The 27,482-nt window shown below is 43.9% G+C and overlaps 1 protein-coding gene across 1 annotated transcript; it reads left to right on the top strand.

Moving 5' to 3' along the window:
- The first annotated feature begins 936 nt into the window (after window positions 1-936).
- On the top strand, window positions 937-25,546 carry ASB4 (ankyrin repeat and SOCS box containing 4). The gene is made up of 5 exons (XM_073329670.1): window positions 937-1,114; window positions 5,486-5,785; window positions 12,888-13,378; window positions 15,210-15,323; window positions 25,358-25,546. The coding sequence occupies exons 1-5, from the start codon at window positions 937-939 to the stop codon at window positions 25,544-25,546; spliced, it is 1,272 nt and encodes a 423-aa protein (XP_073185771.1).
- Window positions 25,547-27,482: the final 1,936 nt, after the last annotated feature.

The following is a 27,482-nucleotide window of genomic DNA, read 5'->3' as shown; positions in this document are numbered from 1 at the left end:
AAAAAGTGGTGTCAATTTTTTTTTTCAGTCCAGCTCCAGCAAAAAGGCTAATATGGAAAGTGCTGTAACGGGTCTCGTTACTTCAAAGTAGAGTTCTGGCAAGAACCTTGCTTATAATGAAGACCCACAGGTCTTGAACTCGGGTCTGTTGGCAGCTTTCGTGTCCTGGTCGCCATCCGGTGGCTTGCTAATCACTCGCGGGCTGAGTGGCTAATGGAATCCTGGCCCCAGCAAAGGCACTGCTCACGGCGTCTTGACTGGAGGAGCGCCCAGCTCTACCTCTTGATCTGACCATGCTTTTTAAGCTGGAAGGAGGCACAGGAAGTTGTCTGTGCAACTGGGCAGATTCCTGGCTGGCTGCTACCTTGGACCCTGCCTTCTTGCCCTCCTGAGCCTAGCTATTCTGACTTGTCCCTAATTCCTGCTTTGTCGATACTTGCCTCAACTCCTGACTTGACTCAGGCTCTGACCCTTGGGTTGACATCTGACTCTGACTCCTGCTCTGACCACTAGGGATGACCACCAAAGCCCTGGTCGTGACGCTTACTGCTTTCTCTGAGAAATGATACCAGAGCTAAGTACGTTTTAATTTAATTTTAGTAGTTTTACACAGGATAAAAGTCTGATTAATGAAACTTAACTTATGTGGACCCCTTAAAGATACTTCTTCATATTGGTCTCATAGCCACAGCTGTCTGTGCTTGCTTTGACGGAACTCAGAGTATGGTGACATCCAAGATAGGCACTTCAATGTCTGAAATGCTCCTTAAATAGAACAAACAGATCAGCATGACTTAGTGATAAAATTACCTTCTGGTTCACAGGCTCTCCAGCATGCAACTGCACTATAGGGAACTCAGCACATCCCTCGGTGTGTAATATAAACAAACACAGTTGAGAATAGACATAAGTGAGACATATACAAAAGAAGAGAGCATGGAAGAAAGGATTACTCGGGCTGCGGCTGCCAAGTTAATGAAAAAAGATTTTCTTGAAGCTCTAAAATCAAATGACTACAAAATGCTGGAAGATCTTTTGATACAAAAGCAAATAGATGTGGACACAGTGTTCGAAGTGGAAGATGAGAACCTGATTTTGGCATCATACAAACAAGGTAAAAGCAGCAGCTCCTGCTGCTGCATTTGCAAAATCTAAGCAAACTGGTCTTAGTAACTTACTTTTGCAGAAGCAATTGTCATGTTTTATCCCTCCAAAATGTTAAGGCTTAAATTGACTCATGAGCTATGACCTACATAACTAGTCAAAAGTAGCTCAGCCTTATGCTTCTTAAAGTAGCCGCTGATAATCCCAAATATATTTATATGGAGATTAAAAATGAATGGGTTCATACTGCTCCCTTCTCTGTGGCAGTGTAAGTCACCAGGAGCTGAATAACTGGTGTGGTACCGCTGCAGTATGCCTCCTATTTCAGAGGCTCCTTACATCTTGTCTGGTGGTTTAGGTTGGGGGTAGGCCCACCACCATCCTCAGAGCTGTAGGTTCAGGAAAGCCTGGAGAAAGGACTCCTTTGCTCTTCCGCCCCCTTCCCCCGCAGAGAACCCTAGAGCACAGCCAGAATATGTAAATACATTGGTATATATAAATTCCCTCTACATACCCAATCAATCCACTTGAAAAAGCCGACACAGAAACATAGGTTGTTTCAAGCTTCCCATTTTCAGCTTTACAGATTCCCTTTAGTTCAATCCCCAGGAAATGCCCTAGGCCTCGAATGTTATTTGATGGGAGAGGTTTTCTTTTTCAAAGTCATAGAATTGGGATGCCATAGTCTATTGTCAAATCAGAATAAGTAATCTATTGTCACCCTGGGAAACCAGTCAAAACAAACACTTCATCCCTAGAATCCTCTTCAGAGGGTGGAAAAAAATAAACAAGCTTATAGCTAGGCCCTGACCAACTTCCAACAAATTTATGTCTGAAAGCAATAAAGCAGGTTTTATGCTCAGCTAGCATCAAAACATCCCAATGCTTATTTTCTGCGAGATTTCTCTCGTGAATCTAAGATGCAGTAAGCAGCTGTCTTTTCCAGTTGTTAAGCACACATGGAAATAAACATCTTCAGCTCAATCTCTCAGCTAGTACAACAAATAACCTTTTCTTGTCCATGTCTGAAGGGCTACTAATCTCACCTTTGCCTATTTCCTGGGTATCTGATACATGGTTTTTGCTTCTCTGGTTTCAAAGAGACAATGGTGATTCGCAATCAATATTTGTTTTACTTGGATGGGATCTGAACAATCTCACACAGTGATGAATATAGCAACTTAAAATATTGTCTCTTGTATTGCTCTCAGACTAAAGGCTAAAGAAGGTTCGTGTGTTCCTACAAATTTAACCCATCTTATTTAAAATGTGCAAATTGAATGAAGACGGCCATAGATCTATATCCTTTGGAGGGGTCTTTCCTCCATCATGAGGCACATGCACCTGTCTCCCCAAATCATAACAATGCATTTATTCTCTTTGTTGGTTGAGGGCATTCCACTGACTCTAGGGGAAATCCTGTCTTTGTTGAATAGCCTGAATAACTAGACTTTGATAAAGGGAGATCCAGGAGGGCAGAAAGAAACGATCCTCATGAAGACCCTGATCCTTCACCATTCAACTCAATGGGAGCTTTGCCAGGAGCTTTGTAGGATCAGAATAGGATGATACTGTACCCCCATGGCTGATCTGTTTCCTCCCTTCAGGGAATGGCTGGTGGATTCAAGTAGGACTAGTCTGCTCTGCCCAAATTCTTTCACTTTCCTGTTCCTGGACCACTCCTGGAAATGCCCTGTGCCTTGGGGCACAAGCAGCCTCTATGAAGCAAAACTATAAAAATGGTATAGTGGTGTTTCATGCTTGCTCTTGTGTATTTAGCAAGAGCTTCCATATCAAATTTGTACCATTTATAGTTTACAAATAAGAATTTTCTAGCCACCAATTCACAGGCTCAGCTTGGTATCTGAAAAATCAAAGCAGAGCTCTTTCTGTACACCACAGCTCATTGGCAACAAAAACGTCTGGAATATGAATCTAGCTGGCTGACTTTGTAGTTGATATATGAGTCAGGCAACTTGCTCTTCTGCATCTATTTAGGATGTGCCATACTGGCTGTAATAAACGCTTGTATTTCTCCGCAATATAAATAGATGCATCTTGGAAGCAGATAGGCGCAGTATTAGAATGCTGCATTCACAGCTACTTTTATGAGTAACATTTAAATGAAAATTAAGCATTTTATAGAGTTTGTTTTTAAAAACTACATTACCAAACAAAGCATATTCTAGATATGTATTTGCCAATTTAATTATGACAATGAATTACTCACTGAAAAAGAACAAACATTACAAGAAGAAGTTATATACTACCCATTCCTATTTTTCCCTCTCTTTAATACAGTATATATGTATAATGCAACTATGTTAATGTTACATTAAAGATGAACATTTAAAGTCATGCATGCTAGGAAGTACAGAAATTAAGGTTCCAATTAACTTGCTCCCAATGTACATCCTGAATATTTTTTGGGTATGCATTTTATGCCATAGAAGTATTAAGCCTATGGATTTATCCACCATGCAGGAAGGAGAACGGCAGAGGTTGGGGGAGACAGAAATAGAAAATGTTATATATGTGCAATGAAGTGCAATCGTACATATTACATTTCCTGAATTTTAACTGAAAACTTATCTTTGTCTTAATGTACATTTTTGTACTTAGAAGGGGTATTGGTTAGAGAGCAGGACACAAGGTCTGTAACTCTGCTGCTCCTGCTCCAGATTATTATTTTATTTTACTTTTATACAGATTATTGAAATCACCACTTCTGAGATGGTCTGTGTGCAATCATCAAGAAACAGGCATGTTTTGGGTACAATATGGGGATGCTGATGGGGAACACACTAAGTTCACTATGGACGCTGTGCTGTGTGGAGAAGATAAAACAGTTGTGTGCACATTTCTAAATTCTGCTTTTTTAATGTGGGTGCTATTGTGTCCTGCTGAGTGCTGGCCAGTAGGTTTGGCCTTAATGCCACCAGACATCCCCTCGTGAACCTCTTGCTTAGCTCAGGACTGGCAAAAATGACACAACATTTGATTTAGCGCCATTCTAATTTTGGTGGCTTGATGACCAGTGCCATGAGGAGAATCCACCTCAGAACAGTAGTGAGGACTGATGATCAGGCCACTGTGTTTAAGAGCACCACCTTCTGGTCAGTGTTGGGGAAGAAACTGGGAGAGTGAGATGGGAATCAGGAACAGCAGCAACCACCCTGCTCCTTCACCCGCCAGGCCCAGAAGGAAAATGTCAGTGACGGCCATGATGCTGTTTTCAAGTGTAATGGGTTCCGTAACGTGAGCCTGTGTTTCAAAGGAAAAAAAAATACCACTGTTGCAAGATATTGCTACATGGTAAAATGTCGAGGGAAGAGAGGGTATCAGCAACATTGCCAGAAAGAACAGTGAACATTTTTGGAACCAAATTTCATGCAAAAATGTCACTGCCGTCACACGGACCTACACACCAGCTAACTTACTGCGTTGTTGTAACACCCGGCTGTACACTTGCAAAGGGTGGCAGGTGACAGTACGTCCGCAGTACTGCTGCAGCTACGTTGCAAGGGGGCAGCTGTGCAACGTGCATCGTGAGCCCTTCCACAGGAAGGCAGCACCCAGACCCTGATGTGAAATCCTGAGATCTCCTACCCAAGAACAACATGATGTGCTACCTGTTGAGTCAGAGGTCTAACTAAGAGTCCTGCATTAGAACCTAGGGGTGCGATACTCAGCTCTCATTAGACATACTCGTGCTAGCTCTCCTTGATGCGGTGTGCTAAAAACGGTCGTGCACCCACAGTAGCAAGGGCAGCAGCAAGTGGTGGCAATGGGCTAGCTGACCTGAGTACAAACCCACCAGAACTCCCCCTCACCACAGCTAGCCGGTGCTGCCTCTTCCTGCTTCCCATCCTACCCCAGCTACACTGCTATTTTTAGCTCACTAGCTCAAGGAGAGCTAGTGCATGTCCATCGTGAGCTGGGAAGCACACCATCAACTCCTAGTGTGGACGTAGCCTGAGTGCTGCTTTTTATTCGAATGTAGAGTTTGCTTAGCTCTTTCCAGATCCTATTCCCCCCTCCCCCCCCCCCGTATGTTTCAGCTGGCATTTCAAAGGCTTTAGGACTTTTTATTCAGTCTTGGAGGTTGCAGGAAGAAAAAACTACCCTCGGAGTACAGTTACATGGCAATTCATCTGTTCAAAAAGCAATCCATTCAGCCTGCATGCTGGCAGTGCTTAATGAAAGTAAGGTTATTACTCCAGAGCACTTTGCATACACTAGACCCTAACTGATTAAATTATATTAAAATAAATTAAAGCTTAACTACAACACCCTTCTGCCCCCCTCCAATTAGTCTTATTTAGTGGCTCATCTGGAAGATTCTTATTCAAGGCTGGTAATGCATCTTCACTTTTTACAGGATATTGGCTGCCTAGTTATAAGTTAAAATCATCTTGGGCCACTGGACTGCATATATCAACCCTATATGGATATCTGGAGAGCCTCATGGTACTGTTAGATCACAAAGCGGCCGTCAACTACAAGCCAAATGGGAAAGCTGCTATCCACGTGGCATGTGATGTGGCAAATGTTGAGTGTCTCATGATCCTGTGCAACCACGGAGCTAACATTAACTGCTTTTCACTGAGCGGCCACGCACCCTTACACTTCTGTACCACAAAGGCCTCTGTACCTTGTGCCCAGCAGCTCATTTGGAGAGGTAAGTCAGACTATAACTTAGACAGTCAAGTACCTCTGAGGTTTAGCAGGAGTTTAAGGGTCTGTATTATGTTGTTCAGAAGCAAATAATCATATTTCATGCTTGTATAGCCCCCTAGTGCTTCACAAACGATACATATAGAGCTCCACCAAAACAAAGCCAACTCGGAGGAGGGCAGCAGTCCAGCTGCAGTTTGGAGAGCAGGAAATTTCAATCCAGGGCCCCAGGGCAAACCGCTTCTCATGCCAAAAGTGGTCTTTAATGCCCACACAGAGCATGCAAGGCCTCAGCTGTAAAAATAAATGCACACAGCCATAATATGCACTGGCATTTGTATCTTTGATAAACTGAGAGTGTTTTTCATTTGAGTTCACCCACCCTGAAACCTACAGCTTTGTCCTTGTCCAGAAGTTACAGGAAGTGTCTGTGTGTGTATGTATATGTACGGGGGGGAAGGTGGGGGAGATTCCCCTTGACTTCAGTGGACGCAGGCTAGGCCCTTAAAATAACTGCAAAGGAAAAAAATAAAATCAATATTACTTACAGCCTCCCACCCCCAAGCTGTCTTCAAATACTCAAAAGTTAGGAAATTCCACAATTATTGTTGCCTGTGCAAAACTCGTCTGGTCCCTTTGTACATATATGTTATGATACAGTCTATAATTACATAATCCCAGGACCTCTGCCTGCTTAAGCACCGAACGGATAGTACTCGGAATGAATGAATGAACCGCTTATTCAGTAGCTTGTTTTATTCTTGTTAATTGTGTGGCCCGCAGCTTTATTTACTGCAGACTCTGGGTCTCGGTCCAGGCTCTGAAAGCATGCTCTGAAGACAATTATTGCTTTCTGTCATGAGGTCTCTCACCCCACTGGTGCCTCCTGCTGGCCATTTCGGGACTTAGCTCTGGTCAGCAGGTGTGCCCTCTGATGGGGTGAGTCTCCCATCCTTGTCTCTGCCTGAAGACCCACTGCAGTTCCACTCTCACGGCTTCTGCTTCATGGCACAGCCCTCCGGCCGTGTCACACTCCAGGTTCCCCCCTTCTGTGGGGACTTCTTTTGCAACAGTCGAGCTGTTTCTTGCAATGGTTTGGAAATCTATAGCCTGGCTGCTTTTTCAGTGGCAAGTGGGGGTCCCAGACCAGGGACCCTGTAAACAACAGCTTTCCACTACCCCTCCTTTTTCTCCACCAGTCTGTCTCAATTCCCTGGGCCACTTTCCTGCAGCCCCAGCACCTTTGGCTCCTGCACCCTGTTCCCAGAGTCTCAGGCCTGCAAGCCCTAGCAGCCCTGTTCACAGTGCTACTCTGTAGCCCCCTAGGAAGCTAGCCCCCTCCTTAGGGCTTCCAGTAGCATACTCCCTTGGTCTGGCCTGCAGCTTCCTTTCATATGGGCCAACTGGGTCCACAATGGTTGGTCCAGCCGCTGCCCTAATTGGCTGCAGCCACTGCCATAATTGGCTGTTTTCTTGCAGCCCTCCAGGCTGGGTTTTAACCCTATCAGGGCCAGTGCAGGGCAGATGCCCTGTCACACTTTTCTTCTAGGCTTTTCCATGGCACTCATCAGTATAGTATCTGAGCACTTCACAAACACTATTGAATTTATTTTCACAATACTTCTGTGAGATGAGCTGGTTTCATTATCCCCATTTTACAGATGCAGAATAGAGAGGCAGAGAGACTAAGGTCAAAAGTGTCCACTAATTTTGGTCAATTTGAGACTGCTTTTTCAGAGTATTTAATACTATATAGCACTTTCTATGTTCAAACCACAGCTCCCATTGACTTCAATTGCCGCTGTGATTACTCAGCGTTTCTGCAAATCAGACTCTAGGGTATCAAGTCAGGCATCTTGAAAATGAGGGACACCCAATTAGTGACTGTTTATGAAAAGTTTGATGCAAGTGATTTGCCTTGTATCACATAGGAACCCTGTGACAGAGACAGGGATAAAATCCAGTTCTCCAAAGCAGTATTCAATTGCCTTAACCATGAAACCATGCTTTGTCTTCCTGCAGTCCCTTGCATGCCTTCTGGCATGGCCAGGTCATGGGTGACCAGACCTAGTAGTTGGAGCCCGAATCTGCAGTCACGAGCGAGGACTCCTGCGTTGGGATACTAGGAGTCTTAGAAGCAGGAGACAAACTGGAGATCAGAACCACAAGTTGGGAACCAAAGTCTAGGATGAGTCAGGCTACCAGCGGGTCAGAGGCAGGAGACAATCTGAAGGTCAGCAACAACAGGTCAGATGCCAGGAGTCAAGTTGGGTCGGAATGCCAGGAAATTGAGCAGGGTAGTACAAGCCGCACAGCCCTGAGCAGGGTGAAACTTAGTTGTTCAGATAGCTTCCTGTTCCTGCTGCTGGCTAATCAGCTTTGTGACTTTGCCAATTGGACCTCAGGGTGGGACCTCACAGTGGGGCTGGGCTTTATGGGTTTCAGGTAAGCTATCGCTAGCAGGCTGCTAGATGGAGGATTGGTGCAAGGCTACACCCATGAACCTTGCGGGCTTGTGTTTGAGACTCCTGAGTGATGGTGTATTCTGCAATAAATGAAGTAAGGGTACTGCAGTTAACACTTTCTTAATTTCCAACCTCTGCACTGAATGAAGCAGGGATCTCATTCATAAAAAACAAAAAGTGATCATTCAATTAAAGTCTGTATTATAATGCATACGCACAGATAGCCTGAATTCTGCCATTGCTTAACTTTTGAGTGTTTGGCTTTGTAACCATAATATTTTTAATATAGTTTTGTGTGTGTGATTTCCTAGGTTTTTTAAAAAGCAACTGGAAAAACAGATATGCCATCATGTTGACACCCACATGGGTCATCAGCAGGGTTGAACTCTTTAGATGCACTACACAGAACTCTGCCACTTGAGTTAACAGAGTAACTGATAGCAGTAGTAGGTTGTTATCCTCCTTGTGGACCACCACTAGCAGGGAATGAGTCACTTTGCCAGAGGGTTTCACAGATATCTGCTGACAGCAGAGAAATAGTAAGATTCAGAGATCTTGGGTTCCATTCCATTCCACTCCATCTCTGGAGGGGATTGTGCTCTCCTGGGCATAGACTATTATGCCCATTCCCCCAGACATGGCCCTTTCTGCCCCTTCCTCTCCAACCTATTCCTATCCTAGTCCTGTCTCATCCCCATGCCTGGCTTCTCCTCACTTAGCCACTCCCAGTCTCTACTCCTCAGGCTCCTCATCCTAGTTCCAGTCTCCTTGCCCTGTAAATTCTAGTCTCCCCCTCGCCCCCTGGAATTCCCCCACCCTACCACCTGTTCTGTATCCTGTCTCTTCTGCATCTGATTTAGGCAGCTTCCTCCCTGCAGTCTGGGACCAGCCGAGAGTGGGGGTGAGGGACAGTGAGAGCGCAGGAGAGAGACAGTCTCCCTGCTCTCAGTTCTGGTGCCTGGACTCAGACCCACCAAGGCTTGGAGCAGCCAGAAACTGCAATTTCAGGGAAAACCCTACAGCCACAGTCTGGAGCATGCTCAGTGCAGGCGGAGTAAGCTGCAAGTCTCAACTGAGCATGTGCAAACTGTGATTTTTAAAAACTGTATAACTTAGCCAAAGTTGGGCCAGTTTTCATATGGATGGGAAAAGGCCCAACCTGACACAAAGGCCAAATGTAAAGTCCTTGCTCCCAAGCGTGGGGATGCAAGAGCTGCTGAAGGAAAAGGTAATTGGAGCCATATATTTTTCCCTAGCTTTGTACTTGGAAGTAGCTGGCTGAAATATTCCAATAAACATTCAACCTTAGACAAACACTCAGCATGGGAAATTTCAGCCCAAATGCTTGAAGCATGGCAACTGAAAACAGGGTCTTATAATGGAAAGAGTGGGGTAATTAAATAATAGGCAGTGCTATCAGTCCCACCTATTATCAGAATCATGGCAAATGCAAGTGATTTGGTTTCATTTGCTATATATGTCATTACTGCAGACCTTTCCTTAGCCTGAGTTCTCAGAGCCAGCATATGCTCTGGGCAAAGCAATCTATGATCCCAAAAAAATTACCACACCACTTTCCTTCGGCTGGAAGGTACCTATTCTTTTGTTTAGTAGAAAAGAAAATTAATGCCATCAATTTTATTTTGCCTGAAGCCAATAATCCTGACAATGGGTGTTAGATTCGCTACCATAGGAAAGCATAAAAAGTCAAATGTGCTCTTGCAAATGCAGTGTAAGATGCATGTAAATGAAAGTATGTATTCTAAAGGCTTCCTCCTCCCATTTATCACTAACATAATAATACCTTACAATTACAGAGCCTCCTTTCATCCAAAAGCACTTTATAAACTTAAACTCCTATGCAAACTAAATATCGAGACTCTACACAAAATGGAACCACCTCTGGGGTGAAATATGGCAGCTGATTAACAGGGCATGGCAACACTACACAATCAGACATGCCTTCAACTAACATGCTGGTACTGAAGGCTCAGAGATGTACCTCTCACTCCTGCCCTCACCTGACTCACATTGCCATTTGTCTCTGATACCTCTGCCTGCATGTCCCAGCAACAACTCAAGCTCGGTGTAACTAAAACTGAGCTTTTCATCTTTCTCTGTTTCCCCCTTCTCTGTTAATGTTAGCAAATCTCCTGTCCCTTAGCCTGATGAGCCAGACCTAATTTTTCACACTGCTTTCTCCTCATCCATTCTTGATGCTTGCACAAAATCCTGCCTGTGCTAGCAAGGGTGGAAAATTTTACAGGAATCAGCCCACTGTAGACATACCCATGTAGGGGCTTCCATAGGACTGAGCATCAGGAAATCTCCGATGCTTGCACTTACCCTCTTCCGTGCTCCCGATTCTGCTGAGTTTGATTCTCCTCCCTTCTAGGAAGTGGAATCTGTCAACTTGTTTATAAACAGTGTTTAATTTTGCTTCTGCAATGGCTTGCAATTACTTGGGGCAGACTGTCTGTAGCTAGGATGGAGTGAGATGGTCAGAGAGTCAGCCACAGTAATCAGAAAATAAAGACACCCCCAATGATTTTGGCAGGAACAACACAAATAGCAAGAATGGCTGTATGCTCCTTTTCCTTTGGCCATCATTCGGAAGCTGCAGACGCTGATTGCCCAGTAGATGGTACTGTTGTTTCAGCAGGAATATTAATTTAGGCCTGAATGCTGCAGTTCAGTTCAATGCTCCTATTACCAGCTTGAAAAAAGGGCCTGATCTTCAGCTGATGCCTTACGTGGAGATACACTGGTTTACAGGCCCTGAGGGTCTGGCTCAAAATGCTTTTCCTCCTAGGCTCCCTATTAATGAGATGCATGCAGCAATCACTGTCAAGTGTGTTGATTTGTGAGGGGCTTTCTACTGGCATTAGAAGTCAAAAGTATCCCCTTTTCTTCACTGCCTAATTTATAGTAGAAAGAATTTCAGATACAGATTTGGACCTGAAATGGAATGAACTCAAAAGATAGAGATAGGCCCAAGCTGGGAAGCTTGGATCTGGAGCCAAATGTGGATTTTTTTTTAAAGCTCATGGGCTTTTAGCTCTACGGTGGAGGCACAGGAAACTCAGAGGCCATTGCCATGGACCATCTCCACATGGGACACATATCTTTCCACATAGCTTCCCAGTCTCTTTGAAAGGTTGGCTCCAAAGTTCGCCACTGACTGTGCCCCCTCTTCTGTACCTGCCATATATTCTGCTCCAGGGGAGGGTGTGAATTACTGCAGGTGTCTTCCAATCTCTCCTATTGGAGCTGTTCTACTTTGTATAAATAATTAAATATTCATTGGGCAGAAAGCCAAAGAACGATGATAGCCCAGTGGTTGGGGTGCTCAGCTGGGATGTGGGTGACCAAGGTTTAAGTCATGGCTCTGTCTGATTCTCCTACCACCAAGGTGAGTGCCCTAACCATCAGTTATTGCTAAGGCTGTGAGTTTGTCACGGAGGTCATGGAAGTCATGGATTCCATGAGTTTCCGTGACCTCTGTGACTTCTGGAGTGGCTGGTGTGCCTGGCTCAGGGGCAGCTCAGGCAACCCTTGCCAAAGTCGCACCAGCCGCTGCTGAGACAGTCTCGGGTCACTGTGCAACCCATCCCCCAGCAGCAGCAGAGTTTGCGTGTGGGAGGGGGCAGGGGGTTGGGGGAGGGAGTAGGGGGCACAGGACAGGGCTTACCTGGGGGCTCCACGGAAGTGGCAACATCCCCCTTGCTCAGCTGCTATGTGGAGGCATGGCCAGGCAGCTCTGCAGTCAGGAGGCTATTTTAGTCTATTCCAATCTTATGGCTGGAGCCACCAGGTGGCAATGTCACTTAGTCTTACAATTTATTTTTCTTATCATACAAATAGTGTCCAGTCTTTGAAGAAATGCTGTATTATTGTTAGTTGTGCTTTGAAATTTCTTTTTGGGGGAGCTGTGGCAAGCAGTAAGGCAGTTTGCTCTGTGCCTTAATTCCTCTAACTAGAGTCAATTCTTGGAGACAGAGTTGCTCTCTAAGAACTGGGCAATGATTCTTATGCTGAGGTTCCTGAAAGAGGGGATTGCCTGCATGCTGTTTGTGACCACCTCTGTTCAAGAACTTATGTATATAGTGTAAAATGAACAAGCTGAACTAAGAATATACCCAGACTCTCATTTCTCTTCCAATGGGAAGCCAATCTGCAAGGCCTCTACAACTTGACTGAGAGGTGACACAATTCTGATCTATTCATATTCTGATCCTCTGCCAGTTAACATGGTATTTGAGCAGGAGAGCCACTGCTCTCTTGACACATTTTTCTCCTTTCTGCAGCATGCTGTGGAAGAGAGCATGTGGCTCTCTGGGAGGAACTTCTGAGCCAGACAGGCAAGCGAGGTGATATGTGTGCTATAAATACTTAGAGAGACAACCCAGATGAGATGTATACATCTCTAGAAAGAAAGAGATTTTTGTTTTTGCTTTTTTATGAAAACCTAGATAGAGATGTATGCATAGAGAGAAGAGACTAAGAGGTGGGGAAAGAGGATATAATAAGTGGAGCTTTGATTACAGAAAAGAGCCATCATGTACAGTGTCTTTGTGAAACTGGCTTAGAAAAACAATGTGTATTTGAGCAATTGTCTCCCTTGATTCTGCTTCTTAACAGGAGCAAATGTGAACATCACAACAAACAATCAGGATGAAGAGACTCCCCTACACACAGCTGCACGTTTTGGCATCCCTGAACTGGTGGCATTTTATGTGGACCAAGGAGCAAATGTTGATGCTGTCAATGCCCACATGGAAACTCCACTGGCCAGTGCAGCTTACTGGGCCCTTCGCTTTAAAGAGCAGGTGTACAGCATGGAACACCACCTAATCTGTAGGATGCTGTTAGACTATAAAGCTGAAGTTAATTCTCGAGATGAAGATTTCAAATCACCACTCCACAAGGCTGCCTGGAACTGTGACCATGTGCTGATGCATGTATTGCTTGAGGCTGGGGCTGAAGCAAACCTGATGGACATCAATGGCTGTGCCCCCATACAATATGTTCTGAAAGTGACATCCGTGCGGCCAGCTGCCCAGTCTGAAATCTGCTACCAACTTTTACTGAATCATGGAGCAGCTAGAATATATCCTCCACAGTTCCACAAGGTGAAGGATGTATTTGGTGCAATGGTGCTACTCTAGAGTAAAGTTAGAGTGAAGTTAGAGTGAAGAGATGATATTTTGATCTGGATTAGCTTTTTGGGACCGATTCAAAGTTCAGATTTGAGTTCAAATAAGGTTAGGGTTTGAATCAGGATTTGATGGTGCCAAAACCTTGTGACTTGTTCTTGTGAGACTTTGGCCCAAAATGACAAAAATCTTGCAAGATCAGCTATTCTCTTGATATTTTCACCTTCTCATTGTTCCAAGAGAACAGCTACTGATGTCAGAAATAGACCCCTTTTGGTTTTGAAGCCAACCAGAAACCAAAACTGTAAGTGTTGGTTCAAATCTAAGGTTTCAGATCTTCCCTCATCTCAGATATACTGATATGCCTTAGTCAACCTAAATTACTGGGCTCAATATAGGGGGAACCAGGTGACATTTAATGGTTTGTGATATATAAAAGAGGCTGGAGAGGGTGATCTACCTCCTGAGATGATCTCCTGAGGTCTCTTCCAACCCTAATATTCTATGATTCTACCAGTCTCTTCTGGCCTTGAAATCCATGAATTTATGATGAATCATTTACCCCTGAAATTCAAAGGCATCACATTTGAGTTTTAGTCCTCTTCTAACATGCAGTATAAATGGGTAAAGCCAAAGAAGATGGTTGACTAGAGGGTAGTGGGGAGGAAGATCAAAATATGTGCAAGATATTCCTCAAAGAATTTCTAAAAGTCTGCAAAGTCCAGGGCACTCATCAACATGGGTTACATATATATATATATATATATATATATATATATATATATATATATATATATATATAATTACTCCAGGTGAGGAGAGGGCTTTCTGTACCGAGTATGGAACACAGTATGAACCTGTCTATGCTAGCACCTAAAGTGTTTTCACCACTGTTTGAGGAAGTTCCAATGGCAAGACCAGCTTGTTTTCATAGTATAGACTGGGCCTTCCCTTGAGAGAGTATTGCGTAGAGGACTGAGAGTCAGGCCTCCTGTGTTTTTATTTTTGTTTCTGCCACTGACCTGCTATGTGATAGTGCATCAAGTCTCCATGCCATCATTTAACCACCTGTAAAATATGTAATGTGATACTTTAGCTCATAAGGGTGCTCTGAGGCGTACATTATTAATGCCTGCACAAGGCTGTGCGGAAAGGTAAGCATGCAATAAATGCAAAGTGGTATTGCATGAATGTGAGCAAGGGCAGGATTTGGTCCACTCTCAATTAACAAACCATATTAGAGTCAGAGCTGCTTCCAGGGCTCTTGCATGATTTAAAAGCTTGACTTTATACCTATTTATAACAGTGCTATTTTCCTTCCTTCCTTTTACAGTGTTTGTCGGGGCAGGACTTTTGTTCGTATTCAAGGACCTGTTCTCTGCTCAGGCATGAATGAAACTCCTGTGATTAACATTCATCAGAGTTATGCCCTATGTGGGGAAAGGGGAGTGGGGGAATTGTTAGTACATTTGTGACTGACAGCCTTGAGAAACCAGGGAGAAGATTGCTTCCATTCATGAAGGTACACTGTAACCCAGATGTGGTCTAAGGGATAACGCAGTGGGGTAGGAACTGTGAGAACTCTTTTCTATTCTTTACTGTGGCACTGATCTGCTGTGTGACCAGGGGCAAGTAATTCATCTCTTTTTCTTCTCCAACCTGCAGTCTGCCCTGTCTATTTAGATTGTAAATTATTCTCTTACTATGTCTTTGAACAGTGCCCAGCACAACAGGGCACAGATCTCAGCTGCAGCCGGTAGGTGCTACTGAAATTTAAAGAATCATAATTTCTGCTTCCCTCTTGCAGGTGTTGCAGGCCTGTCATTCCCACCCAAAAGCCATTGAGATTGTTATTAATTCATACGAACACATCAAGTCAACATCAAAGTGGAGAGCAGCTATACCTGATGACGTCTTTGAGGTAAGCTTTTAATGAGCTTCCACTTATGTTTGCAATGTTTGCATCCCTAACATTTCCACCCAGTCACAGAAAAGTGATTGTAATTACAGATAATGCTTTGGAAAGCCTAATCCAAGAGGACAGGATGAGTATTTTATAAAATGGCTTGCACACAGAAACAGGAAAGAGAGAATGCAGTGCTGGTTCTAAGCAGTAGCACTGAGAATTTCAGAGCTATGTGGAATATTCAGGCTATATTGCAACTTTAAGTCACAGTTCATTTTTGAACAGGGTATCGGAGGGAGCACACAGCAGGAAAAATAGAGATACTTGACATTTTTCATGTGGAAAGTTTTCTCACAGAAAAATACTGTATGGTCAACAATGATATTTTTTCTTTGTCAGAAAATACACATTCTGAGTCAAAAAAATTGAAGGAAAAAATCTAAGGGAAAAAATTTCCAGCAAGAAATAAAACCAGCATTTTAAAATGAAATGACAAGTTCTGTTTCATTTGGACATAAAATGTCACCATGTTTCTGATTTTCAGTTTAAAATAAGTAAACAAAAGGATTTGCCGCGTCAACATGTTGCTTTGAAATGACAGATTTTCAGTTTTGACGTTTCTGAGTCAGAACTTTTCAGAATTTTTCATTCTGTTAATTTCTTTTTTTTTTATATTTGAACTTCCTATTAGGATTTGGAACAGAAACTAATTTCAAAATGTCAAAATTTCCTGTGGAATGGAAATTCCATTTTCGGAACTTTTCTAAGTAACAGTCCCTAGAGGTTTCAGAGTAGCAGCCTTGTTAGTCTGTATCTGCAAAAAGAAAAGAAGGACTTGTGACACCTTAGAGACTAACAAATTTATTTGAGCATAAGCTTTCGTGAGCGACAGCTCACTTCATCGGATGCATGCAGTAGAAAATACAGTGGGGAGATTTATATACACAGAGAACATGAAAAAATGGGTGTTACCATACAGACTGTAACGAGAGTGATTAGGTAAGGTGAGCTATTACTAGCAGGAGAGTGGGGGGGAAAACCTTTTGTAATGATAGTCAACGTGGGCCATTTCCAGCAGTTGACAAGAACGTGTGAGGAAGGGGGGGGGGGCAGGAATAAACACGGGGAAATAGTTTTACTTTGTGTAATGACACATCCACTCCCAGTCTTTATTCAAGCCTAAGTCAATTGTATCCAGTTTGCAAATTAATTCCAATTCAGCAGTCTCTCGTTGGAATCTGTTTTTTAAGTTTTTTGTAGAAGAATTGCCACTTTTAGGTCTGTAATCGAGTGACCAAAGAGATTGAAGTGTTCTCCAACTGGTTTTTTAATGTTATAATTCTTGACGTCTGATTTGTGTCCATTTATTCTTTTACGTAGAGACTGTCCAGTTTGGGCAATGTGCATGGCAGAGGGGCATTGCTGGCACATGATGTCATATATCACCTTGGTAGATGTGCAGGTGAACGAGCCTCTGATAATGTGGCTGACGTGATTAGGCCCTATGATGGTGTCCCCTGAATAGATATGTGGACACAGTTGTCAACAGGCTTTGTTGCAAGGATAGGTTCCTGGGTTAGTGTTTTTGTTGTGTGGTGTGTGGTTGCAGGTGAGTATTTGCTTCAAGTTGGGGATTGTCTGTAAGCAAGGACTGGCCTGTCTCCCAAGATCTGTGAGAGTGATGGGTCGTCCTTCAGGATAGGTTGTAGATCCTTGATGATGCATTGGAGAGGTTTTAGTTGGGGGCTGAAGGTGGCAGGTGGCATTTTGTTATTTTCTTTGTTGGGCCTGTCCTGTAGTAGGTAACTTCTGGTTACTCTTCTGGCTCTGTCAATCTATTTCTTCACTTCAGCAGGTGGGTATTGTAGTTGTAAGAACGCTTGATAAAGATCTTCTAGGTGTTTGTCTCTGTCTGAGGGGTTGGAGCAAATGCAGTTGTATCGTAGAGCTTGGCTGTAGACAATGGATCATGTGGTGCGGTGTGGTCTGGATGAAAGCTGGAGGCATGTAGGTAGGAATTGTCAGTAGGTTTCCGGTATAGGGTGGTGTTTATGTGACCATCGCTTATTAGCACCGTAGTGTCCAGGAAGTGGATCTCTTGTGTGGACTGGTCCAGGCTGAGGTTGATGGAAATTGTTGAAATCATGGTGGAATTCCTCAAGGGCTTCTTTTCCATGGGTCCAGATGATGAAGATGTCATCCATGTAGCACAAGTAGAGTAGGGGCATTAGGGGACGAGAGCTGAGGAAGCGTTGTTCTAAATCAACCATAAAAATGTTGGCATACTGTGGGGCCATGCGGGTACCCACAGCAGTGCCACTGATTTGAAGTGTCATTACACAAAGTAAAATTATTTCCCCATGTTTATTCCCCTCTCCCCCCCCCCCCCCCACTGTTCCTCAGACGTTCTTGTCAACTGCTGGAAATGGCCCACCTTGATTATCACTACAAAAGGTTCCCCCGCCCCCCGCTCTCCTGCTGGTAACAGCTCACCTTACCTGATCACTCTTGTTACAGTGTGTATGTTTCATGTTCTCTGTGTATATAAATCTCTCCACTGTATTTTCCACTGCATGCATCCGATGAAGTGAGCTATCGCTCACGAAAGCTTATGCTCAAATAAATTTGTTAGTCTCTAGAGGAACTCTGGCTGAGCCAGACACAGTTTCTTGAGGGCATGGGAGCTCCATTATCCTTTAAGTCAGTCTAGCATGTGTTGATCATGCCCCAGTTCACCTCTGCTGGCTAGGATGGAGGGAAGCGGGAGGCTGTGGCTCCTTCCACTTTGGAAAGCTTCGTGCCATTGCTGCTGCTAGGTTCATGCAGTCTTTGCTGTCAAGGAGAACAAGGATTGTGACTGTGGCTGACCCGTCTGCAGGCAACCTCAGTGGGTAGATTTCTAACATCAGTGAATGGTATAAAAATGCCATGTTGCACTGCATGTTTTTGAGCCCTGTTATGGTATTTCTGGCAATTTGGTCATCGCTCCAGAAGGAGATTCATGTATAGACATCCATAAATAAGGCTGCTGTATGAAAACAGAAGGGGCCTGGAGTGGGGGTAATTTAGATGAAAAAATTCAGCATAAATGTACCCTGAGACTCCTCAGAAACAAGGAATAACTCCACTGAAGTCAATGGAGGAACATCAATGTGAAGTTTTTATAAATGGGATGGATATTGTAATAGAATGAGCAACTATATTACACTATTCTGGCACTAGGTGGCACTGCGTGTAAGATACTTTATTTAAAGGTAATCTTAGACATACCTGGCAGTGTATTACAGGATCTTATGATGAACACATCTGGTGTAGATAAGCAAGCTCTTTAGGTAGTCCATATCTGGTACAGAAGTACATGACATGGTATTAGCAGTGGGATTAAGAACAGAAACAAAAGGAAAACAGCAACAAAGGTTGCAGACAGAGGGAACAAAGGTTGAAGGATCTCATCAACACACCACTCTTCAATGCCCCGGAGAACTTCAGCTTTGACACATTTTCAGAAGAGACAGAACTGGAAGCAGTATTTTGCAAGATTTCACATTGCTACCAAGCTCCACAAGGAAACTAATGCTATAAAGGTATTTTCTTTAATATATGCTGTGGGGAAGCAAGCAGAGCATATCTTTAAATCCTTTTACTTTACTGATGACAGTCACAAAGATGACTATGAAAGGGTTCTGGCTATGTTTGATTCATACTTTATATCTCAGAGAAATATGAAAAAGCATGTTTTCACCAGAAAATTCAATGACCAGGGGGAAATGGTGAATGTCTTATTGTAGCTCTGCATGCAGTGGCTGAAGACTGATTTTGGGAAAGCAAAACAAGAAAATACCAGAGGAAGTTTTTCACAGATGCTACAATGAAGAGAGATCTAACTCTAGCCACAGCTATTTCAAATAGCAAAGCAGCCTGAACTGGTGAGGCGGCAACAACATGGGTAACTTGCTAAACTTGACAAATAAGACAATAGGTTGGAAGCTGTGAACAGATGCAGCAGGAGTGCTAAAAGTCATTACCATAAGACCTCTGATGAAAAGAGAAAGAATTCTCAGGCTAAGAGGGACAAATTCCAGCCTACATGCACAAGCTGTGGAAAAAGTCATATCCTAAGAGATGCTGCATGTCCATCCAGAGACAGATAGTGTATTAAATGCAAGAAGTATGGACATTGTGCAGCTGTTTGGCACACCAAAGCAGTCAGGGAGTTGACTCATATTACAGACAATCAAGAGCCATTGTTTCTGGGATCTATTATGTGTGAAGACATAGAGCCTGCCAGGAAAGTGAAATTTAATATTCGTGGCAAGATTATTTATTTTAAAATTGACTCAGGAGTTGACATCCCAGTTAGCTCAGAAAGGATTTACAATCACCTTCAACCCCTCCCAGTGCTAAAGTCACCTGACACAGCTCTGACTAGTCCTGAGGTATTCTGAATTGCATGGGCCAGTTCATCACAGAAACAACTTACAAAGACAGAAGCTATGCATTTAGAGTACATGTGCTCAAAAGATCAAAGACCAATAACTTTTCCAGCCACAGCATGGCAGCCATGATGGGCCTAGTGAGAAAGGTAGAAGAACTGGATGGAGGATTTGATGATCTTGAACTTTTGAAAGGAGACCCAGCACAAATCAACGTAAGAGACAATCTGAACTATACAGTGTAGTGTTTTCCCCAGGAAGTGAAATTAGGGGAGGTATTCAAATTTACGGGGTGGGGAGGAGGGTGCAGGAATCAGGGCCGATGAGGGATGAGACCATGAGGGTGAAGGTGGGCTGTATTGCACCATAGTAAAAACTGAAAAATGTTTCATGACTATTTTATAGATTTAACTCATGTTTTAAAATCATCACACAAATTAAAGTTGGCTACTCAAACCTTCTATGAAGCACTACATCTACAGCCTTCTTGGTTTCTTGTTATAATTTTGCACAACTCTGTTAATGAACTTCTTGAATGCAATGTGTTCATCTTCGGTGGCTTCTCGTGTGTCCGGTACTTCCATTCCTTCAATTGATATGCTCTTTAGTTCATTCGCATGATCAGGCAGAAGGTGACTTCTTTCAGAACATAAAATTCTATTCATTGACAAAAAAGAATGCTCAGCTGTAGATGTTGTGACTGGGAGTAGCAAGAGATGAATTCCTACATCTTTCATCGCAGGAAACATAGCACAAAGATCAGTTCAAGTCACCAGTGATGATAAAAAAGAAGGAGAAGTCAAATTTTCATTCATTCGTTGTATGATATTCCACTCTGTGTTCAAATTCTCTGTTCTGTCCTGAGCACATGGCGGCCCCATTGCTGGTAGTGTCTCATTCCACTCAGCTGTCAGTGTTTGAAAAGGACAGGGATCTGTAAAAGCTATGTAGAGGTTGAGTAGAATGTAGAAGTCGCTGTTGTAGATTTTTAAGAATCCAGTCTGTGTACTTTTTCAGTTGTCTTAAGTACTTGTCCTCTTCACTTAAGGATTCAATATAAATGCCTTCATTAGTCAACTTCTGGACTGAAGTCTTTGCTTCTTCCAGTACTTTTTCAATGAATAGCTCTCTGATTGATCCAAATGTAGCTTCTATTGCTGGACAAAGATCTACTACTGTTGTAGCAGATGCCTGGATGGCATTGTTTAATGACCCAAGTGGTTTCAGCAGTAGACTTACAAGAGAGAGAATGCCAATAGTCTTCTCTGAATGTAGCAGCAAAAGTAATCCACCAGCCTCACTACTTAAATCCATCCCATCTTGGTAGATACCTTCCAAAGCCAGTAATAATGGCTGGAGTAATTTGAAGACAACAGCCAAGGATCGCTCATGAGAAAGCCAGAGGGTTTTCCCAGCTTGGACTAATTTGAACTTCAGTCCCAGTGTATCTTCTATATTTTCCAAGATATTCAGTCTTTTTGGACTCTTGCTGAAAAAACAATATAATGAAGATATTAAATGTATAGTTTTTTGAATGTCTTTTGAAGAGTCTGCAGCTCATACTAGCGCTAATTGGAGTAAATGGCCTCTGCAGTGTGTATAGGAGAGATTAGGGTTACACTTTTTTCTGAGCAAAGCTAGTACTCCACCACGTCATCCAGAGAAGTTTGCAGCTCCATCAAATGCACAAGCAGCCATCTGTTTGGGGTCCAATTGACAAGCATTTAACTCTACTAAGATGTGGGTTGTCACAGATGCAGCTGATATGTCGTCTATAACTTGAACATCAAGAAATGCATCTACTGGCCTACCACTGACATCAAGATAACGTACACAATGACTTACTACTTGATGTCCATTTGCATCGGTGCATTCATCAGCCATGTGTGCACATTTTTGACTGTGGTGAGAGAGCGCTTCACTTTTTCAACTGTTGAGTCTTTCACTGTTGCACCACGTGCGTCTAGCCAGTCAGTTGAGTTTCCTGCCTAGAGATAGCGAGCGTCTGCTGGTCTTGTTCGGAACCGGTGTTCAATTTCAGGATGAACCAGTGACAATGCACTTAACACTGGCCTCCAGTTTGTAGTGTGTGGTATCTCCTGCTTAAATAGGAAGTAGGATGCCACAGCCATGTTTGTTTGCATGAACTGTGTTGTGTCTCCAGAATTCTTAACAGCCGCATTAACACTCACTGGTGTTGTCCTGGGTCAGTGGAGACTCAGAGTTCAGAGGTGCTTTCACATGAGTTCACCTCCCAGGAGGGGGACTAGAAGGCACCTTGCTCGTTCCTCCAGCTGCTCACTGTTCGCTCTGGCCACTGCTGTTCATTGTGCCACCGTTCACTCCATCGCTCTGCTGCCAATGGCCCTGCGCTGTCACCTTCTGCTGCCACCTGCCACTGTGACCTCTGCGAGTTGGTCTCTTGAGGTTCCACCCAGCTCTCAGTGATTTCAGCTGAGCTCTCAGTGGGGGACCCTCGCTGCTAGTGCAGATTGGGCCATCTCTTCCACAGAAACACTGTCCCACAGCAGGTCTAAGCACTTAGACCTGATTATCAGTGATTTCAGCTGTAGTGGTCACTTAACAGAACAAAAGACTCTCTATGGAGCCTAATCAGTTCTGTTTGCAAACAATGGAGAGGAGCAGGTCTAATAGTACTTGTGACTCAGGCAGACCATCAAGTAAAACACCTGTCCCCACCCTCTCTCTCAATGCCCTCAACCAGCACAGGCTAAGTACAGTTCTACTGCCCTTTACTCCTACAATAACAACAACAACAACATTTCATTTCCCCCCACACACACCGCATTCAGGTGATTTGTAACCCAACCCCAGCCAAAAATCTATCACTTGGGCAACACAGCTGTTTGCTGGATATCTAGGTAGATTAGGTGTGAATGTAAATACAATCTGGTCCTGAAGCCTTTGCCCCCAACCGCCAGCTCATCACTAGCTGTCAGGGAGAGCTCATTTAGACTTTGCTTACAAATCATAATTTGAAATTATTAAATTGGCCAACATCACCAACATGAATGCACTGACATTGTCATAAAAAACAGCAGCTGTATAAGGAAACTAGTCTATGTTCATACTTTTCAAATCTATTATACTTATTCAGATACACGTAATTTATCATACACTGTATATGCTTTTAAAGTGTGTATTAATATTTCAGTTTCAATTCAAATGTCCAAACAATCACTAAATTGGCAACACTGCATGTAACTAGTTCACAAACCTGGGGGGTGAGGTGGGGAGGTTGGGGAAATTCAGGGGGGGTGTCGGGAAATCCCTCCGTACAAACACCTCTACCAGAGAGCACTTGGAAGAGACTAGTTACAGATTCATGCAAATTCAGAGGACAGCATTACCTGTTCACTGGGCACTGTTTTTCCAGCTATATAGAAATTTTGTATCTGAAAGACATACTATGTCACAGTCTTATTGAGAAACTGAAGTGCCTGGTTGCTCACATCAGTATTCCAGAACAACTAGTGATGGGTGATGGACCACAATTCACTACAGCAGCATTTAGGACAGTCCAAATGAAATATGATTTTGATCATATTATTAGAAGACCACATTACCCACGAATGGAGAGGCTGAGAGTGCTGTATAGGCAGCCAAGAAAATCCTACAGTAGGAAGATCCATTCCTTGCTCTTCTGAGCATAGGCATAATTTGACTTCTATATTTGGGGGGCAGGGCCTGGCAGGGCTGGGGCCAGCTCCACATGGCAGGGCCTGGAAAGGGAGTGCCACCTCCACCCCCTGACTCCTCTTAGCAGGCCACCCAGCCTGTCTGGGTTGGGCGGGGGGCACAATCAAAAATTCTAACTCAAAAGGGGAGTCAAGGGCTCAGCTCAAAAACTTTGAAAACCACTGAAAGGGTGCATGCAGGGAGTAGCTAGGGGCTGTGTGCAGTGAGGGGTGTAGCTCAGGGTGCAGGGAGGGGGCTAGCTTGGGGCTGTGTGCCAGGAGGGCCCTCTTGTGGTAGCTGTTCCCTGAGGGCTCTGTCGACCCCAGAGCCTGGTTCTGCCCTGCCTGTGGGCAGTTCTTACCCACTGCTTGGGCAGTCAAAAGGGGCTGGGAGTTTAGGAGCATCCACCGCCCTGGACGCCAGCAGTAGGAGATGGAGGAGCACCACATCTGCCTGCTCCATGGCATCAGCCAGAGAAGCAGCCACCCTGACTGCCCAGCTCTGGTTTCCTGCCTCCGACCTGACCATGGCGTGGGGTGTCAGGGAGGGGAAGAAGAAGAAAAAAGATGTGTGTGTGTGTAGCTGCCCCTGGGCCTGTCCCGCTCTGGTTAAGGCACTGCAGGCTGGGGGGACAATGCCCCTGCCATGCCTCCCCCAAATGCCACTCATGCTTCGAGTTACAGATCAACACCAATAGTGGCTACTAGATATAGTCCAGAACAACTCCTGGTGGGAAGACAACTCAGAACTACTGGTCCTATTTTGGAAAACAACCTATCTCCATAGTGGCCAGAAAGAGAGTAGCCAAGTCGGATGAAAGGGTTAAATGAGTTTATGAACGCTTTTACAACAGATGTCACTCAGTTAGAGAACTGCCGGGTCTAGAACGTAGGTGACTGTGTTTCTGTCAAATTGGATGGAGAAAAAGGATGGACAACTCCAGGTGCCTTAAAGCGAAAGAATTCAGCGCCCAGATCAAATGCGATCAAGTCCAGTAGTGGAGAGTTCAACAGAAGTCATTGACATCTACAATTTGTTCCTCAGGAAGAACAATCAACAGAGCAAACTCTACAGGTGGCAGATACAGAAGAAGACTCAAGACAGTCATTGCAACTAATGGACAGCCAGATGACCAAGCTGTTACGTGTTTGGGTCACGTAATTAGAAAACCTGCATGATATTGAGACACTTCACAGACTGATAGGTCCTGAACTTCAAGATAATGGGATAGTGTAAGTTCTGTAAATGGTAGGAAAGCAGCTCTTACAGGGGGAGATGGAATGGAATGCCAAACTGGATTATACTATTCTGCCTCTAGGTGGCACTGCATATAAAATACTTTATTTAAAGCTAATCTTATTAAAACCATGCCTGACAGTGCATTAAAGGAGTTTATGATGAACACCTCTGATGTATATAAGCAAGCTCTTTAGCCAGGCCATATCTGGTACTGAAGTGCATGACAAATATCAGACCCAAAGATACTTTCAGCTGTTCTTAAACTCAGGCAGCCCTGAAAGTCTGAGCCAGATGTAGGGTATGTCTGCATTTCAGTCAAGCTAGTTTGGGTACTAATAGCAATGAATCCACATAGTATGGGCTTTAACGTGGGCTGTACAAGCACACCTGGGACCCGGAGTAATTATTGCAGCAGCTGGTCTACGATAAAGTCTCTGCTGCCGCAGCTTCACTATTACCAGTATTTGAGCTAGATTAAAGCTAGTTTGGGTGTGTCTACACAAGTTGGAATCATGCCCGTGATGTGGTGTAGACACTGCTCAGTGAAATGAATATGTCATTGCTGCAAAATGTATCATTGAACCATGAGATGGTTATAAGTGTTTTCTCCAGATTTGCCTAGTTGTATGGGAGATAGGATCTTATTGACCTAAAATACATTTTGTTTTGTCTTTGCAGAGGCACAGAGATTTCTACGACTCTCTGTTCACCGTGTGCAGTAATTCACCACGGTCGCTCCTGCATTTATCTAGATGTGCTATTAGACGATTATTGTTCAAAAGATGCCACAAAGGAGTCCCTTCACTTTCCATTCCACCTCCACTGAAGAAGTACTTGCTATTAGAACCCGAAGGAATAATTTATTAAGCCTTAGCAGAGCAGACTCAGTGATCCGATAGGACCTGCAATCTCTGGGTCTGCACACATGTGGAGGGAATTACCATCAGGGAGTTTTCACTAGGGAGACTCAGAGTTCTTGGCAAAATTCTTATGCAAAGAAGGATCTGGTTTCATAAATATCAATGCCGAACTCTCTCTCCATTATATATACTGATCCTTTGTTCAATCTAGTTTTAAATTAACTGAACCAAGTGCAACTTCCACCACTTTACTTAGATAGCGATTCCACTGTCTATTAGGTATCACTGTTGAGAATGTTTTCCAGATATCCAACACAAAGTGCCGTTGATATTGTTTCAATTTAATTTTCTACAACCATCATCTCAGGAAGAAGAAAACAGGATAGTGTCAGAAAAATATCTTTCTCATTAGAGTCAGCTACACCTTTCCTCAGAAATAAAAAGATCAAAGGGCTTTGAATGAGGCCCATAGACTGAGTTACTGTATTTTAAGAAGTTTTCCTATCGATTGCCACTGAATTGGATGTTAGTTTATTATATGCTGCATTGCATCATATCATATAATGTTTTGTCATTCACTGTAATTGCATCACTGTGCAAGTGGAGCAAAGAAGAGATGAGTAGTGTTTACATTCATATCTGTGTGTGATGAAATTCCTACTTGTGTGTGTAACATGTATCATTCACTAACCTTGCATGCTGCTGAAGCGGTCACCATCACTGCTGAACTGCATCATATGGTAACTATGGCAGGTCACCATTTCAGCTCAGCCCACAGCTCATAAATTCAGGTCCTAGAGAGGAATCTGGAGAAATTGCTGAGTTGATGGTACTGCAGATCTTTTTACTAGCTGTATCTCTTGTTTGTCCACATCAGGCTGGATCCTGCATGTTGCCAAAGAAGAGTACATGATAAAAAATGAAGAGTAGGTCTGGGGCACAGAGAACCTCATCCTGAAGTAATAAGAGTGATGCTGTATCCTGCCTAATAGCAGAAAAACAGGCGTAAGAGGGGAATGCATAGCAAAATGTCTTTTTAGGATGATGAGAATCATGCATAAGCTCATGTCTCCTCAGAGCCATATAAGGGGCTTGAGTCGTAGTGACACATAGCGTATGTCTACACTGCAATTAAAACCCGTGGCTGGCCTGTGCGAGCTAACTCAGGCTCACGGGGCTAGGGCTGGTTCATTGCAGTGTAGATGTTCGGGCTAGGGCTGGAGCCCAGGCTGTAGGACCCTCTGAGGGGGGAATCCCCAGAGCACAGGCTGCAACCCGAGCCTGAAAGTCTACACTTCAGCTAAACAACCCCACAGCCTGAACCCTGCGAGCCTGAGTCAGCTGTCACGGGCCAGCTGTGGGTGTTTAATTGCAGTGCAGACCTACCTCAGTGCACACTACTATGCCTAGCCCTTCAAATCAGATGCACCCCTGTGTACCCTCCCGTTGTATCTGTTGAAGAGCAACAGCTTACCACAGTCTGCTGTGCACCGATGACAAGAACTAACTGGATCAACCCTGAAAAGTAAAGCAGAATAACTACAGCAAGCCTGGCTCCTTCTTATTTATCCTGAGCAATAGGAATTACATTGCAGTCAGAGAGGTGGTATGGTCTGAGAGGTGAGGTGCTTCCATTTTATTCCTGGCTCTGCTACTGAGGTTTTGTCTAACCCTTGGCTAGTCACTTATCTCCCCTATGCTTCAGTTTCTCCATCTCTATAAAAGGGGCAACAATTCCTCCTTCACTGGGTGTGATGGGTTATACCCCTTAGGAAGCCACCTGATGTGCTAAGATACTACTGAGACTACCTGTTCTGCCAGCATGGGCACCCTTAAACCTGTCTTGCTGAGCCAGGCTATTAAAGCTTCTGCTAACACACACACAGGCAGGGCCACACCCAGCTGCAGTTCAGCTCTGGGAAGACGCAGCTTAAGGGACTTGC

This window comes from Lepidochelys kempii, chromosome 2 (genome assembly GCF_965140285.1).
Source record: "Lepidochelys kempii isolate rLepKem1 chromosome 2, rLepKem1.hap1, whole genome shotgun sequence".
Lineage (NCBI taxonomy): Eukaryota > Metazoa > Chordata > Testudines > Cheloniidae > Lepidochelys > Lepidochelys kempii.
This window is presented reverse-complemented; position numbering and strand designations above follow the sequence as displayed.